The sequence below is a fragment of the Macadamia integrifolia genome, unplaced genomic scaffold (genome assembly GCF_013358625.1).
Source record: "Macadamia integrifolia cultivar HAES 741 unplaced genomic scaffold, SCU_Mint_v3 scaffold90, whole genome shotgun sequence".
NCBI lineage: Eukaryota > Viridiplantae > Streptophyta > Magnoliopsida > Proteales > Proteaceae > Macadamia > Macadamia integrifolia.
Genome location: NW_024870574.1, coordinates 111,747 through 125,736, shown reverse-complemented (window position 1 = coordinate 125,736; position 13,990 = coordinate 111,747). Strand labels below are relative to the sequence as shown.

At 38.7% G+C, this 13,990-nt stretch overlaps 1 protein-coding gene across 2 annotated transcripts in view; it reads left to right on the top strand.

Annotated features, from left to right (window-relative positions):
- The window catches only part of LOC122070365 (50S ribosomal protein L9), a 28,093-nt gene extending 14,601 nt beyond the window's left edge, over positions 1-13,492 (top strand). For both annotated transcript variants that reach the window (XM_042634510.1, XM_042634509.1), the window contains exon 6: positions 13,090-13,492. In XM_042634510.1, the coding sequence (XP_042490444.1) occupies positions 13,090-13,254 (165 nt within the window). In that variant the 3' untranslated portion in view covers positions 13,255-13,492. The remainder of the gene's footprint in view (positions 1-13,089) is intronic.
- Positions 13,493-13,990: the final 498 nt, after the last annotated feature.

The following is a 13,990-nucleotide window of genomic DNA, read 5'->3' as shown; positions in this document are numbered from 1 at the left end:
TCCTCGAAATTTCCCAGGTTTCGACCGAAATTTCGGTCTCCCCAAGGGTCAAAACCCAATACCTTGAACCTTGACTGGGACAGAAAATACTTCTACAATGAAGGGTACAGAACAGAACTGGAGGAGTTAATTATAGGACTCTGGATCAGTTCAAAATCATGAAGGATACATACAACATGTCAGTGTGCTTGAAGTTTATAATGAGATAATGGACTTGCTTGCCACATCACCAACATCCAAGAAGTTGGAGATATGGCGAACTTCCGTAAGGGTTCATCATGTTCCAGGAATTGTTGAAGCCAAAGTTTAAAATATAAAGGAGGTCTAGGATGTTGTACAGTCTTGATTTAATGCTAGGGTTTTTGGATCCAACAACGTGAATGAGCAGCCAATCTCATTGCTTTCTTTTTGTAATGGTGAGAGCGAAGAATATGTTGAATGGTGAGTGCACGAAAACCAAACTTTGACTTGTGGACTTAGCACGTAGTGTGAGTCTTGCAAAAACTGAGGTGCAAGGTGGGCGGCTCAAGGAAGCTTAGAATATCAACAGATCACTTTCAGCCCTTGGGGATGTCATATCTGCTCTAGCAAGCAAAAGCAGCAATATTCCATATCGGAATTCTAAATTGACACATTTGCTCCAAGATTCATTAGGGGGTGAATCCAAAACTCTGATGTTAGTACAAATAAGCCATTCAGAATACGACTTTGGTGAGACAAGTTCATTGAATTTTTCTACTCGGATTTGAGGAATTGAGCTGGGTCCTACAAAGAAGCTGATTGACATGAGTGAGCTTCAAAAGATGAAACGTTGCTTGAAAAAGCAAAGCAAGAATCTATATCAAAAGATGATTCCTTAACAGAAGCTGGAGGATAACATTCAAAACTTCATAAACGAGGCTAGAAGCAAAGATCAGCTTTGCAAAAACCAACAGGAAAAGTAAAAGAACTTGAAAGCCCGCTTGAGTTGGAGATAGAGTCGCACAGCCAGCTTTAGAAGCAATGTTATCATCTTGCAGAGAAATTGATGGGAAGTGAAGATACTTGCATGCATAGTTCTAAGTTTCACAAATTTCGATGGTTTCAACCCACCCCAAAATTTCCAAGTTTCAGAAATTTCGACCCTAATTTGGAAAATCTCGGAAATTTCAGCCAAATTACTAGAATTAGCCAAAAAAAAAAAATACCTGGTTTCAACCAGGTTTCAGAAATTTCAACCGAACGAACCGAAAATTCAGTTTCAACCAAAATTTTGAACCTTGGTTGCATGACCCTTCAACAAAAGGTTAAGGAGCTTGCAAACAAGTTGAGAGAGAGAGAGAGAGAGCAAATAGATATCACTTTTCAACAGAAGGTCAAAGATCTTGAGGACAAGCTGAAAGAAAGAGAACTTCAGAACGTATCTGATTCTGTGACCCTTCAGCAAAAAGACAAGGAACTGGAAAGCAGGCTGAAAGAGTGAGAGAAAAACTCAGAGTCCATATTCCTTCAGCAGAAGGTTAAGTAATGTAAAGAAGATTACGGTTGTAATAAACTCCAAATAAGACTAATAATAGGCTCCAAACAATATCTAAACAATAGAGTCAGTTATTATGAGAAACTACAACCGAGAAAAAAAGCCTAAATTAGTTCAAAACTTGAATGAGTTGTAACTCAAAAAATAGGGCTCAGTTGAGCCTGAAATTTGGAGATGGAGATTAATGCAGTTTCTGATTTAGGGCATGAAAATATGATCCACTTCTGCTGGCTGGATAGTGACTAATGCTGTTTCTTGATTTAGGGCATGAAAAAGGAAACAAATGGGAGAAACCAACATCTGCAGCTACAGGGATGCTAAACAAACCCCCAAGAGGTTGGTCAGGTCTGATCACAGAGCTGGGAGAACCAGGGATCAAACTTCTGCCCGGAAAACCTGGAAAAATATAAGATTGATGGGAGAATCTGAGGTCTTCTGATCAGCAATTGTTGATGAACTTCAAGCAGCCTCTGTAGGTATTCAACAGTGATAATTTCACTCAAAATTAATATCTTACAAAAGAGAGAAAGAGGATACAACAGGGATCAAGGGATAGTTAGTTATAGGTGGGGGTAGGTTTTCTCAGCCTTGGGCCTCTCACCTGCAGCTATCTCAGCTGTTCTTGCAAGAAAGCAGCAAAACTTTGTTAAATTCAATTGTGAACAAACTAGAATCAATGGGAGTCTTTTGTAACTTGGCTAAGCTTTACAAAGCTAAGCTTTACAAAATAGGAAGTACAAAAACAGGAAACTTAAAAGAAAATAGAAGGTTATGAAAAAAAAGAAACTAATCAATTAGGAAACCTGCTTGATAATACAATGATAAAATAGAAACTAGAAATCTTCTAGAAGCTGAAACATGACTTCACAAACTATGTTTTGACCGGTCAACGAAAAATACAAAAATCCATAGCTGTAACTGAAATCGATAGAGATTTTCTAGTCCTTCTAGAAGCTCTATTGGATGGCTTAATGCTGGCTCGATTGGCCAGAGTTGAGGGGTGGCTGGTCCAGCCTAGAACCTGGTTCGATGGAAGCAGCTCCTGAAATAAACTAGAGGGGGGGTGAATAGATTATACTAGGGGATTTTAAAAATTCTTCGATTAAATTCCTAAGTATGTAATTGCAAATAACAATGCGGAATATAGAAAATAATTACAATCACACAACACAAGGATTTATAGTGGTTCAACTCAACCTGAGTCTAGTCCACTCCCTTACATGTTCCACTGGTAATGTATTCTACTAGTTCTTCCCTTTCAGTACAATAGGTAGAGAGAAAAACATTTAGAAATCTCTTTCAAGGTAGAGAGGGACCTTTACAATATTTTCCGGATAAGAGAATCCCACACAAGCCTAAGTATAGTCTAGACTAATACAAATACAAAAACTAAATGGAATAAAAGATTCGAGTTACCTCGTGCGGTGCGTGATATGAATATGCAATGATAATATAAGCATGCACCTTAATTGTCTTCCCAATAGATGTGGAATGATGTAGAAGACTTGTAGGCTGACTTAAGTTCTTCACTTGGGAGAAAGCACAAGGATAGAACTCAAAAAGATAAACACCATACCCATGGTTTAAGGTATCTCCGATACCGATACGATACCTTTTGATACGTATCTTAAATTTAGCCGACCAATACGATACACACCGATACGATACATGGAATTTTTAAAATCCTTTCGTATCGATATATATCCTACGACACATACCAATATGCACCGATACATCACCGATACACACCGATACATACGATATGTACCGATACTCTATGGAAAATATAAAATCGAGGTGAAATGTACGTTTCGGTATGTATCGATCGGTACGTATCGGTGCGTATCGGTATGTATCGGTCGGTACATATTGTTGAGTATCAGTACGTATCGGTGAGTATCGATATGTATCGATCGGTACGTATCGATGAGTATCGGTACGTATCGGTATGTACTGATACAATGCGCTACGGTCATATAATGACCAACATGGGTAATTTTTCATAAAGAAACACGATTTTTTGAGGGATTTTTGTTCCAAAGTTACTGCCAGTTATATTTTTCTCTAACTAAAGTGGAATCAATGTTGAGAATAAGGATTTTACATTTATGGGACAACTACAAACCTTGAATTCTTAGTGCGATACCCTCAATTTAGTGTTTATGCATAATACATGTTATCAATAGATTTTTTTAATAATTATTTTATGCAAAAATGTTTAAAAAAGTGTTTCTTATACATATATGTGCGTATATTAGCGTATCTCCGATACGATACGATACCCTCCGATACGTATCTTAATTTTGGCCGACCGATACGGCGACCGATATCGATACTTTAATCCTTGAGTCCATACCTCACTTTTTAGTTTCTGATAATGATGCTCAATTGATTCATTAATTGTTAATTTAGTAAGCTATAAGTGGGGCATTTATATGGGTGATTAAGGATTATAAACTAGGTAGGAAGATAATCAATTTGGGGAAAGAAATATGGCTTAACAGGCATTTTTTCCTCTCTACTGAAACCGGTAGTTACTGGATCATATGACCTTTGGGTGAAATAGATCTGTTGGAGATAAAATAAAATAAATAAATAAAAAGCCATTGGAAGTCTTCAGACCATTCGGTAGGCATCTAATTAGCCTGGGACCTTATCGGGAGGAAACCAGTAGGGTGCCGGTAGGATTCAGTTGTTATCTATTAGCCTTTGTTGGCCTATGTCTGATAGGTTCACTGATCACATAACTCTATCGGTAGTTATCAGCAGGCTTTTGTTTTTTTGGCCTAACTGACTATTATTATTCAAACAGCTGTAACTTCCTCACACAAAGTCTAATTGACCTGATTCAAGTTGTGTTGGTTCAACAACTCAATGCTCTACATTTTTTCGGTTTAGGTTGACTTTTAATTTTAATCATTGAGAATGACTAAAATACCCTTAAGTCAGGACCTTGCTGTTTATCTCAGCAAAGGGATGTGAGTTGGCATTGCCAACATACTCAGGGTCTTGGGGTGTTGTAAATATGCACACCTAGAGTCGTACTATATGATGCATGCATGCTATGCAGTGTAGTGCATGCAATGTGTGCTATTTACAAAATATTCTACATAGGACTCTACACATTTAGTCTTCAATCTTGACTTCTTGTATATTGGTCTTTCCATATCTTCACATTATCTTGTACACTTGATGTCTTCCAATTTTTTTATGTTTGAGGTCAACATGATCTTCAAAAGGTCTTAATGCCTTCACATTAGAGATCTTGAGCTCCAGCAAGTTACTAACTTTGTTGTCCATGTCATGTTAAGATTCTTACCTTCACATATCACTTGGTAGATACTCATCAGAAGTTACATTTGTTTATTATCATCAAAACATTATGGGTTAGTACTCCTAAGGTGAGTGGGTATTCCCAGCAGCTCCTTCTTTCACCTTATGTGATGCAGGCCTGTATAAGGATCTACATCATTAAGGAGCTTGAAGACAATCTGAAAGAGAGATAATAAAAGGAGTCTATGCTACTACTGAATCCAACAAGGAAGTCGGGCGTAGCTAGCCCAACTGAAGGAAAGGCCTGGTCCAGAGAGGAATCCATGAGCATAGTTATCAACGCAAAAAGGTGACCAAGGTGGTGGAGGATGGGCAAAAATCGAGGAGATGCCTTGTCGCCTAGGCGACCAAGGTTCCAGTCTAGGCTGAGCTGCCTTATCGCCTAGGTGACGCCTTAATAACCATGTCCATGAGTGAAATTGATCCCTAGATTCTATGGAGCTCAAGTTCAATGAATCGTCCAATGAATCAAGGTTCTGTTTTGCTTGGCGGGACTGAACCCCTCCGTGAGATTAAGAGGAAAAGAGATATTTGAAATGGTGAGGTGGGGAACAATTCTTCACTTGGGATGGTATGAATTGAGCTGAGGAGAGTTGAGAAAATTGATCTAGTTAAACCGTTGACGAGTTATAAGAACAACCATACCAGTTAATACTGCTCCAAAGATTTTTCCGCATGGCAGAATCAGCAAAGATCAGGTCCAAGGAATCAAGGAGAGAGTTAAGACTAGGGGATGGTTGAGATAGTGAGAGAAGTGAACGCTAGTGAAGCAGGCCTATCTTGGATGTATTCATAGCATCCTTCCTCTCTTCTTCCCCACTTCACAAACACAAGCAAAAGTTCTTGTCAGACTATAATTTTTTGTCTTAAACTATTTGTAACATTCTTTGGAGGGCGGACCTTGGCGCAATGGTAAGGTTGCTTCATTGCCACCAAGTGGTCGTGGGTTCGAGTCAAGAAATGTCCTTTCCGCAAAGTGGGGGTAAGGTTGCGTAAATTGTGACATTCCCTAGACCCCGTAGTGGTGAGAACCTCATGCACTGGGTAAGCCCTTTTTTTTTTCTTTGTAATGACACTTAATTATTAGTTAGGAGTTTCTATTTTCTTTACTTTATTACTTTCTATTTCGTGTTGGGAGAACTTATGTTATTGGCAACCTATGGCTTGTAACATTAGGGTTTCTACAAATTGCTGCTTTTGATAAATAAGGAGAAGGGGGAACATCCCCTCAGTTTTGGCTATTGAAAACAAATTCTTCCTCAATAGAGCAGCACAAGGTGCAACCTAGGTGGCGATTCCTAGGTTGGGTGGTGGTTAAGCCTCCCTTGGCCTTCGATGGTGAAACCAGGTCATTCCTTTCTTCTTCTTCTACTCTTTTCTCTTTTATTCCTACTATTCTATCAAAGTCTTAGCAAGGAATATTGAACTGATTATCTGAGTTTTCCGTTGGTTTTATCTTTGGTCCGATATCCTGTTTTCATATACGTATTGGCTCTGTTTGGTTGCAATGGGAATTTAAAGGGAAAGGAAGTGAAATTTTCATACTTTAAAAAGAAATGTTTATAATCATTACTCCATATGATTATAGAAACGCAACCCTAAAACAATGCAGAAGATAACGAAAAAATAGAACAAACAATGCACATGGATTTTACGAGGTTCGGCAAGGTTGCCTTCGTCCCCGGAGAGATGAGATCCTGCTTCACTATCAATGAAGAATAGGGTTACAGCATTCATCCTCGCACCTCTTAGTATTGCTTGCATTACAGAGAAAGAAACCCTCACTACAAATATATAGTAAAAAATCCTAATCCGAAAAGTACACAACTGCCCTCAAATAAAAAAATTTGAGCGGGGGGCTGTGCCCCCTGGGCCTCCTGCCCCCTAACAACCCCCACGGCCCGCTAACCGGCTAGCTGGACCGCCATCCTGCCTGTCGAGGCATTGCACCAGTACTCCCTGGATTAAACTGTGACGGAATACAAGACATCGTACACCAACAATCTCCACCTTGGCTTGAATTCTGTCGAGCCTCCTGTAAAGATAACCTGTAGACGTCTTCATCCCCGTACCTCATCGGAGGTACAAACCCGCACTTGTTTGGTGCGTCCCTCATCTTTAACAATGAGTAATATTAATCAAGTCCAAACAGGACTCAAACTTCTCTGTAGTAATTAGCTTGGTAAACCTATCTGTAGGATTGAGACCTGTATGAATTTTTCTCAAATGAATACTGCCTTCTGACATAAGCTCCCTGATCTTGTGAAATCTCACATCAATAGGCTTTGTCCTTGCATGAAACACCTGATTCTTTGCAAGATGTATGGCACTCTGACTGTCATAATATAACACTGTACCTCCTTGCTCCAACCCCAATTCTCAAACCAGTCCAGCCAACCAGACTCCTTCCTTGGCAACCTCAACTGCCTCCATGTACTTTGCCTCTATAGTGGACAATGCAACTGTAGACTAAAGCATCGCCCTCCATGATATAGGTCTACCAGCCAATGTAAATACATACCCTGTAGTAAACCTCCTCTTATCTAAATCATCAACATAGTCAGAATCAACATAACCTGCCAATTCTATGGAACTTCCCTTGCCACTGAACATAACACCTATATCTTTAATCTTGCTCAAATATCTGAAGATCCACTTAATTGCATTCCAATGCTCCTTCCCTAGATTATTCATGTATCTGCTAACAACACTAACTGCATGAGACAAATCCAGTCTGCTACAAACCATAGCATACATGAGACTCCCAACTGTGCTAGCATAGGGGACCTGAGACATATGCTCCATCTCCTCATGTGTTGTAGGGCATTCCCTTTCCGATAACTTGAAGTGGCTAGCTAACGGAGTGCTAACCGGCTTAGCCTTTTCCATGTTGAAATGCTCTAGCACATTTTCAATATACCTCTTCTAAGTTACCTAAAGTTTACCTACATTTCAATCTCTAAAGATTTTCATGCCAAGGATCTTCTTAGCAGCACCAAGATCCTTCATCTCAAATTCAGCACTCAACAAAGATTTCAAAGAGACTATATCATGTTTATTCTTTGCAGCAATGAACATGTCATCAACAGAAAGTATCAACAAAATAATAGAATTATCATTTGACACTTTATAATAAACACAACTATCATACTCACTTCTTGTGTAGCCAATCTTCATCATGTGGGAGTCAAAGTGCTTGTACCACTGCCTAAGAGATTGCTTAAGATCATAAAACGACCTCTTAAGCAGACAAACATGATCTTCCTTTCCTTGCACCTTGAAACCCTCAGGCTGCTCCATGTAAATTTGTTCTTCCAGGTCACCATGAAGAAATGAAGTCTTCACATCAAGTTGTTCAAGCTCCAAATCATACATAGCCACCAAAGCAAGTGATACCCGGATCGAAGTGTGTTTTACCACTGGAGAGAATATTTCATTGTAGTTTATCCCCTCTTTCTATGCATAGCCCTTGGCTACAAGTCTGGCCTTATACCTTTCACGCTTCTTCTCAGATGCTGCCTCTTTCTTACGAAAGACCCATTTACACCCAATGATTTTTCTTCCCTTGGGTTTTTCCACAATTTCCCAAGTCTTGTTCTTCTGTACAGACTCCAGTTCCTCCATTATAGCTGTCATCCATTTATCATGCTGTGTATCACTTAAAGCATCATCGTAGGAAGATGGATCACTTGTACCTACAGTGAGGGCATAGACAACCATGTCCTCAAACCCATATCTCACAGGTGCCTCGTCAGTATGCTTCCCTTTACCCTTTGCCATAGTATAGGGAACTTCTACTGCTTCTTGTTGTTTTGGTAAGTCACCATAGCTGTCACGGCACCAAGGCGAACCAAGGCGGTGGAGGGTTGTCTAAGCGCTTAGGCAAGAAGGCGCCCGCCTTAAGGCGAGCAAGTGTTATTTTTTATTTTTCCTATTTTCTAACATTATTTGGTAAGTTATATATACCTTGTATCATAAAAAATCAAGATTAAGCCACATCAAGTCATTAAAAATCAACATTTAGCCACATCAAATCATAAAAAATTAACATGAAGTCATATTAAGTTATAAAAAATCAACATTTAGAGAAATGCTCTTATTCTGTAATAAGTTTGATTGGTCAAATGATTTTATTTTTACATGAGATTTTTTGTATTAGTTATAACATAAAACCAGCTTTCTAACAAGTGTACGATTACTTAAATTTGAGTTGCAATGACAAAATTATGCTTCAATCAAACTTATTTTTAAGTGCGCGAATACTGTTAAAATTGCTTAGATGAAAATAATTTTATGAATATCAAAACAAAATATTATTTTACCGAACTTTTGGTTTTTAGCAATGTTTTAACATGATAGAAAACTTATAAAATTTTCATAATTGAGAAAAAACCCCAGCATTTAAAAGTTGAAAATCGTCCCTATAACCAAAATCCAGTTTTTTTTCTTGGACTGGGGGGTTGATTTTTTATCCTTTTGGAATTTGATTTTTAAACTATTTTTATTGGATTCAAATAGGGGGTATTTGTTTATTTATGAATAATATCTTAAGTAAATGAAATCATTTACTTGAATGATATTTGGCATAAATAAGTGCCGAAACACAAGGCGACATGCAATGCAACAAGGCGGTTGTCGCCTAGGCCCAGGCAAACCGCCTGGATGCCTAGTCGTCGCCTAGGCAACGCCTTGACAACTATGTAAGTCACTGGATGACTCATTCTCTCTTGTTGTTTTGGACTCACCTAACTCCACCTGCACAGTAGAACCTTCTTTATTTTTATCAACTGCTTGTGAATTACAATTTGACTTCACCATATGGGACTCATCAAACACAACATCCCTGCTAACCATAACTTTCTGTGAACTTGGATCCCACAACTTGAATTCCTTTACACCTTTCTTAAAACCAAGAAAGATACACTGCTTAGACTTTTGAGTCTAACTTGGAACGCTGCTCACTCAACATGCGCATAGGCTGGACAACCAAATATTTTTAGGATAGAATAATCTATTGGTTTTCTTGTCCATATTTCTTCGGGAATTTTATAACCAATCGCCTTTGATGGAGACCTGTTGATAAGGAAACATGCCATGTTCACTGTTTCTATCCAAAATCTCTTGCTTAACCCTGCATTCAGCCTCATACTCCGAGCACTTTCTAAAAGTGTTTTGTTCATCCTTTCAGCTATACCATTTTGTTGTGATGTCTTTGAAACCGTGAAGTGATGTGTAATCCCTTCAGCTTTGCACAATTCTAGAAACGGTTTGTACGTGTACTCCCCTCCATTATCTATTCTCAAGTACTTAATTTTTTTTCTTGTCCTCCTTTCTACCTCAGCCTTCTATTCCTTAAATTCAGTGAACACCTCACTTTTATGCTTCGGGAAGTAGATCCAGACTTTCCTTGAGTAATCATCAACAAAGGTCACGAAGTATTCTGCCCAACCTTTAAATTTTGTTGTTGAAGGTCCCCATACATCGTTGTGTACATAATCAAGCACCTCTTTACTCTTATGTTTTGCAGTTTTAAAACTAACATTGCACTGTTTTCCGAATACACAATACTTGCAGAAGTTCAGTTTACAAGTTTTCACTCCCTTCAACAGTTTCCTTTTATAAAGTCCATCAATCCTCTTTCTCCCATATGCCCTAACCGCATATGCCATTGATAAGTATCATCTGTATCAGATCCGGCATATGTAGTCACAGATGCTCCACCTGTAACAGTGCTCCCTATGATTCTGTATAGGTTTCCTATTAGCTGTCACTTCGTGACAACTATAACACCCTTAATAACTTTGAGAACTCCACCTTCTGCTATGTACTTGTAGCCATTTGAATCAGGTGCCCCCAAAGATACTAAATTTTTCCTTAATTCTGGTACATGTCTCACTTCTACTAAAGTTCTTACTATCCCATCAAACATCTTGAATTTGATAGTGCCTATCCCAATGGTCTTGCATACAACATCATTCCCCATTAGGACAGACCCACCATTATATAGTTGATATATATCAAACCAATCCTTATGTGGACATATGTGATATGAACATCCAAAATCTAAAATCCAAGAATCAGAATGTTGATTCTTACTTGATGATATAGAGAGTACATCTCTATCATCTCTATCTAAATTGTCAACCACGCTAGCTTCCTCAGATACCTTATCCACACCTTTCTTTTTCAAGTCCGCCTTCCTCTTCAAGCACTCTCTTTTCAGATGACCTTCCTTCTTGCAATTGTAACAAGCGACCTTTGTCTTTGCCCCTTTTGATTTCGATCGACTCTTCCCAGATCCCTTCTAATTTGATCTCCCTCTTTCCTGCTCCTTGTCACCTCCGAAAAGACCTCCTGGAGATTTTGTACTACTGGTCTTCTTCCTTGTATCATTGAACATTAGGGTAATCGTGACTTCATCTATCTCAAGGGTCTCCTTCCCATATAAGAGAATCGTTACCAGGTGATCATATGATTCTGGGAGCGACAATAGCAACAGTAACGCCTTGATCTTAATCTCTAGGTTTGCAAGTTTACTTACGATCTGATTGAACATGTTAAGATGCTCTAATAGATCTGTACCTTCATCTGTAGAGAATACAATTGCTTCTTCACAAACTTGTTCGTTAAGGACTTCGTCATGTAGATGCTTTCAAGTTTTTCCTATAACTACGGTGCAGATTCGATACCCACAACATATTGTAGGGCATCATTAGAAAGATTTAATCGAATAGCTCTTACCGTCTTTTCCTCCATCTCTTCCCAATCTTCGTCAGTAATCTTTGTAGGTTTTTTCGACTTTCCCAACAATGTTTTCGCCAAACCCTGTTTTGTCAGAAGATCCTTCATCCTTTGACGCCAAGGGGAGAAATTGTTCTTCCCATTGAATCGCTCGATAACATACTCGACATTCGATCCCTTCCCTACCATCATGATAGTAAACCCTAAAAAACGGAAACCTAGAGCTCTGATACCAATTTGTAGAAACGCAACCCTAAAACGATGCAGAAGATAATGGAAAAATAGAACCAACAATGCACACGGATTTTACGAGGTTTGACAAGGTTGCCTACGTCCCCGGTGAGATGAGATCTTGCTTCACTATCAATGGAGAATAGGGTTACAGCGTTCGTCCTCACACCTCTCAGTATTGCTTGTATTACAGAGAAAAACTCTCGCTACAAATATATAGCAAAAAATCATAATCCAAAAAGTACACAACTGCCCTCAAATAAAAAAATTCTAGCGGGGGGTTGAGTCCCCCTACACCCTCTGCCATGCGAGGCCTTTTGCCCCCTTGCAACCCCCACGGCCCACTAACCCGCTAGTGGGACCGCCATCTTGGCTGTCGAGACACTGTACCAGTACTCCCTGGATTAAACTGTGACAGAATACAAGACATCGTACACCAACAATGATTTTATAAACTTCTTAATTTTTTTAACTATATTTAGATATATTTTACATGTAGTTTTTATTTTACATATTATAACAAAGGGTTTTGGATGCAAAGTAAAGTGAAATTTTATAACCAAACATGGAATGATTTGAAGTTAATGTTAAAGTCACATGGGTAATGATTACATATATTTCTTTTTTTAGTATGAAAATTTCACTTCCCTTCGACATAGCCATTGTTCCAACTCTTACCACAGATACTTTTCCAGGTTGTTAATCTCGGTTCGGCAGATCAGAATTTTTCTCCAATCTGTTGGTTCTGTTTTGGGGCCAAGCATGTGCCTGATTCTTTGCCCCTTGTCCCCAGTGTTCTGTCCATTGTTATTGCAGGTTTTCTGCTATTATTCTGTTACTTTTTATTTTTAGCTTTAGGGGTTAACTTAATATTTTGAGTAATCAAGCCCTTGAATTGATACCATTTTCTAGAATGATGTCATTCCTTACTGTTGGTACTCCTAGTGCCTGAAATTTGATGATTATCAAACTAGTCTATGGGGATTTTTGACCGTCTTTGCTACCTCCTAATTCTGCTGTTTCAGCACATCCCAACCTTGGATCTGTTTGATTTTTGGAGGGATGATTCACCCAAGTGTGTGGATTACATGACCCAAATTTCAGATCCTTCTGGCCGTTAGATTGTGTCTTATTTTAAGTTTGGTATTCCGCCAGTTTTTGTTTGATTTGGATCACTGTGGTTCTGTTTTTGTGGGTTTGTGGTCTAATAATCCTATCTTCCCTGGCCTAGAATGCTTCAATAATTAATGTTCTCTTTACTATTTCAGGTGGCGAGGCAGCTTTTTGTGACCATACAGCCTGAGAACTTGCACCTACCATCTCCATTAACAACCTTAGGAGAGTACGAGGTGCCACTGCGTCTGCCCAGGGCAATTCCCTTGCCTGTCGGGAAGCTTAACTGGACCCTGAAGGTTAAAATTAGAAGAAAATGAACGGTGGGTTTGTTATCTTAAAAAATTTTGCCAACAAGAAGCTTTTGCCTGAGATAGTGGGTGTAATTGTATAACTTTGCTGAAAGACATGGAAATCTGAATTAATCCCCCAGAATATTTTGACTTGTAAGTTTCCATTAGCCATCCCAATGTGACTTGTCTCTCTCTCTCTCTGCATGAGTTTGGACAGTGAAGTTGCCTCGGGATATATCTAACAGAAGTCTGTTGCAGTTTAACATTTATGGATCTCAATCTGTGCATGCAGTGAAGTTTCCTTAGGATTAGTAAACGAGTTTTGTACCTCGCAACAAATAGAGAGATTGTGAGCATTTTGTTCTGCAAATTTGAAGCTCCTGTTTGGCTGGTGAAAAGGGTCCATATGCTGTAAAGCAAGTCTCTATCCCCTTCCCCTTCCAAAATATTTTGAAGTCTTGACAATTCAACCATTACTTTTTCTGAAGAGGCCAGAAGATTCTTAAAATTAGATGGTTTTTCTGATAATAGGTGGCGATATTTAGATTTAAATGAGGGTGCAGATGATCTACAGAAATAGACAGAAATCGCTATTATTGCCAAATATCTAATGCCTAGGGATAAGTCATTTGTTTTCTGTTATGACCCACGTATTCATACATTATCCTTCTCCTTTAGGGGGGAAGGGGGCTGGAAAAAAAAACTCAAATATTCATTTCAAGGAGTTGGGAGGTTTTTTTCTTTTTTTTTTTTTTTTTTTTTT